Genomic DNA, 4229 nt, shown 5'->3' with positions numbered 1-4229 from the left:
AAAACACGAAAATGGAAACCTATTGAAAAAATGTGTTTGCTTCTATCTTTCTTCTTTGGTTAAAATACTCCGTTGGTCCTCGTTTTTGTAGCAAAATTTCAATTTGGTCCTCGTATTTTTATTAGTCTCAATTATGTCCTCATTTTTGTAAATTAGTATCAATTAGGTCTTTTCCGTTAGCAGAGAACTAACACGTTAAGTAGGTGCCACGTGTCAGCTCCTCTTTTTTTGAATTTTTTTTTTGAATTTTTTTTAAAAAAATATTTATGCCACGTGTCAGGTTTGTATTGTACCACGTGTCAATCTAATATGGTGACAGTTCAAATTATTGTATGAATCTCAATTTGGTCCTCATATTTGTTAATTTGATTTGATTTCAGTCCCAAATTTTTTTAAAAAACTTTAATTTCATATTCTCCAAATTTAGAAAAAAAATAATTTTTTAGTCAATGTAATGATGATACGTGGCACGTGGCACTTACTTAACGGTATTAGTCAAAAAAATTCAAAAAATTTAAAAAAACAAAAAATAAGGAGCTGACACGTGATACTTACTTAACGATATTAGTTCTCTGCTAACTGCAAAAAGACCTGATTAATACTAATTTACAATAGTGAAAACCTAATCGAAATTAATAAAAATACGATTACATTTTTAAATAAGGGAATATTTTAACCTTCTTCTTTCATTCATTCATACTTTAAATTGGCTCCAACTTCTCTCTCACTCCCTTCGGACCAAACTAACTTATCCTCGCTGCATCCCGACACTTGACAACGTTTCAAATTTCCGACATGGTAGAATCCAAGGAGAGAGCCACGCTGACGTGGCGCAAAATCCCGGACCTCAAATCCTCCCGCAACGACGTCGTTCCTCCGCTCCGAGACGGCGTCGCCGTCCTCCGCCTCGCACCTGGCAGTGGCGCACGCTGTAATTTCGCGAGCATGTCAGTGGCAGAAAGGAAATTCGAAAGGGAGTTCTCGCCGACGGCGGCTCAGCTTCTGCAGCACCCGCTCGCGTTCGGGGCATTGGTGCCTAGAGACGCCGCTCTGTTCTTCGCTGGCGCTATCGCCGGCGCCGCCGCCAAATCCGTCACCGCTCCCCTCGACCGCATCAAGCTTCTCATGCAGGTGCGAATTCGTTTTGTTTTTTTTCTTCTATCACCGTTTTCGCGGATAAGTTAGTGTCTGAAAGTTCGGTCAGTTCAACATTGCGCATTTCGCAGACTCACGGCGTGCGAGTTGGACAAGAAAGTGCCAAGAGAGCGATTGGTTTCATTGAGGTATTGAGTAATCGCAACTTTTTCCGTGTTTGGTTCTGTTTATGCACACACACATGTATTTATACTTATACATACAGACATATACCAATATTAATTTATGTAACTATTGTTGAATTTTATGAGGAGCATGAATTTGTGATATAATTTAAAATTATATGTTTGGTTCACCATGAATCCTTGTTTTAATTTTATATTAGTGCTTCTCTTGTTAATGAGTTTCGGTATCATGTCACCTTTGTAGAATTGGGTCATGTCTCGTTCAGGGAGTATTTTATTAGTAGAAACACAAAACCATGAAAAGATTTTCTAAAGCCAATTTGAAAACGAGAAGAAAAGTCGTGAAAAGATTATTCTGAGAGCAACAAAATGTGGAGTTGCTGGCTTATTCTTTGGCTATCGTTGATAAAATATTTTGTGTAGTTATCAACTAGTGGAAGTCCATTATTGAAAAGTGTGACAGTGTGACTTTTGTGATTGGTGCTTTTGTAAATGCTTAATGAGATCTGTTTGTTTGTTTTGGTCAATGTTTGGTTCATTTGTGGTGTTTGTTTAGGCTGTTTCCTCCTGAAAGCATGATAATTGTAGATATTGGAATATTTTAGGATTCTTATTGTTTTAAAAATCTTAATGAATAGGCTTGTGGTTATGATACTACAACTACTTGAGCTCAGTTAAATATGAACAGAATGGTATAATCCGATTTCAAATTTTTCTGTGTCTTCCTCTCTCCTTTTCCATTGAAACTCTAATTTTCAAATGTAGCTGTTTTATTAGAAAGGAAATGTTGAAATTGTGTCTATGATGTATGAATTATTTGAAATAATACCAGTGAAATTTTTGTTGGGGCTTACATTGTCATGATTTACAGGCAATAACTGTAATAGGAAAGGAAGAAGGCATTAAGGGTTATTGGAAGGGCAATCTCCCCCAGGTCTCTATAATTAGGAACGAATTTATCGGTAATTAGTATTTCTGTATGTATATTTTCTTATTCTGTTAGCTAGTCTTTTCATTTGTTTCAGTGTCTCTACTTCTAATGATTCCAGGTGATTCGAGTTATACCTTACAGTGCTGTCCAACTTTTTGCTTATGAAATTTACAAGGTTAACTGTTAATTATCTTTCATGAATTTCTTACAACCCCAATTATTGCATGTTGATGTCTAAGTTATACCTTTGGATTCATAGAAAATATTCGAGGGAAAGGATGGTGAGCTCTCTGTTGTGGGAAGACTTGCAGCAGGTGCTTTTGCTGGCATGACATCAACTTTTGTAAGTAGTTAATTACGATGCTCAACCTTGTATGATATGCAACTGGTTTTGTAATGTTGTTTTGTTTCATCCAAGGGATTAAACCTTGTGTTTAAACACTTATGAGCAACTTCTTAATTATCAATATATGTATCTAACGTTGTATATGTCTTATATGTAGATCACTTACCCGTTAGATGTCCTAAGGTTACGATTAGCTGTTGAACCTGGTTATCGAACAATGTCAGAGGTATATAAACTTGTCTGTGAAATATTTTCACAAGATTTTCCTCTGTAAATGAAGCATGTTGTGGTTTTTCTAGGTTGCCTTGAGCATGCTAAGAGAGGAAGGATTTGCATCTTTTTACTATGGCCTTGGGCCTTCTCTCATTGCAATTGCTCCATATATTGCAGTGAACTTCTGTGTTTTTGATTTGTGAGTTCATTAGTAATCTTTTTGTCTTTTAAGAACATTGGATATGAGCAAGATATTGACATTGAATTATTGTGACCTTCTATGGACAATAGATTAAAGAAGTCATTGCCAGAGAAATATCAGAAGAGAACTGAAACTTCTTTACTCACTGCTGTTATTTCATCATCTCTTGCCACACTCACATGCTATCCTTTGGACACAGTACGAAGACAAATGCAATTGAAGGGCACACCTTATAAGACTGTATTAGATGCCATTTCAGGTTAGGACTTCTCGGATTTACCTTTTAGCATCAGCATGCTATAGTCACCTGACATGACAGATATATAACTATAATAACCATATTTATGAGTTTTTCTTATCTGCATCAAAATAATCACCATTGTTTTGCATGTCAAAGTCTTCTTCAGTATTATCATTACCTCATGCGTGGATTACATGCCATCGTTAGTTAGGCAAATTCATTATACTGTTATTAAATTCATTATTTCATTGATGCAGGTATTGTGGCAAGGGATGGAATTGTTGGCTTGTATCGGGGATTTGTGCCAAATGCTTTGAAAACCCTACCAAATAGCAGGTGCTTCTGATCTTCTATTTTGAATAAGTTTTCAATCTTCTTACTGCAACTCATGAAATTCCTTCTGCTGAATCTTAGTTCTATTCTTGTTGTGACATGAAGCACATTGTTATGATTAATTACCTGATCCAGTCCATGTTTATGTTTGCAGCATCAGGCTTACTACATATGACATTGCCAAACGCCTAATTGCAGCCAGTGAGAAAGAGTTTCAAACAATTACCGAGGAAAACCGCAACAAAAAGAAACCTCAATAGTCAATGACAATGATTCATGTTGTTGTACTCTTTTCTCAGTTCACATTCTCTGCTGTTTCTTTTAGTGTTCCTTTCCTAGGCTTTCAAAATATACCGACATTGATATATTTAAAAGTTTTTAATATATTATGAAAGCACAGCGGAAACTGTATCAAAATCATTAGACATCAGTATATTTTAAACGCAGAGCAGAAATTGCATACCAAAAATTCAGTAGAAAATCCAAATGTTTTCTTCTGCTGCTGAAGTTTTCAGGACCAATGCTTCGGCAATTAGAATTTGCGATAATTGCTTTTTTGTTTTGATAGCCAAATTTTCAACATTTATGAGTGTATACCAGCAGCCATTATCTTGTATCTTAGGGTTGGAAATTTTGCAGCACATAATGCTATACTTGTTTTCTGCTAAAAGTTTTTGTAGCTG

The 4229-nt window shown here is 35.8% G+C and overlaps 1 protein-coding gene across 1 annotated transcript; it reads left to right on the top strand.

Annotated features, from left to right (window-relative positions):
* The first annotated feature begins 719 nt into the window (after positions 1–719).
* Positions 720–4015, top strand: LOC114166421 (thylakoid ADP,ATP carrier protein, chloroplastic-like). The gene is made up of 10 exons (XM_028051154.2): positions 720–1131; positions 1227–1283; positions 2152–2214; positions 2330–2386; positions 2471–2554; positions 2715–2783; positions 2857–2969; positions 3062–3231; positions 3471–3549; positions 3701–4015. Exons 1-10 carry the CDS (start codon positions 796–798, stop codon positions 3804–3806), a joined length of 1134 nt encoding a protein of 377 aa, XP_027906955.1. The 5' UTR covers positions 720–795; the 3' UTR covers positions 3807–4015.
* The last annotated feature ends 214 nt before the right edge of the window (positions 4016–4229 follow it).

This window comes from Vigna unguiculata, chromosome 10, assembly GCF_037176805.1.
Source record: "Vigna unguiculata cultivar grain cowpea cultivar isolate G323 ecotype 2 chromosome 10, ASM3717680v1, whole genome shotgun sequence".
NCBI classification, from domain to species: domain Eukaryota; kingdom Viridiplantae; phylum Streptophyta; class Magnoliopsida; order Fabales; family Fabaceae; genus Vigna; species Vigna unguiculata.
Note: the sequence above shows the minus strand (reverse complement) of the source record. Positions and strands in the feature narration are given on the sequence as shown.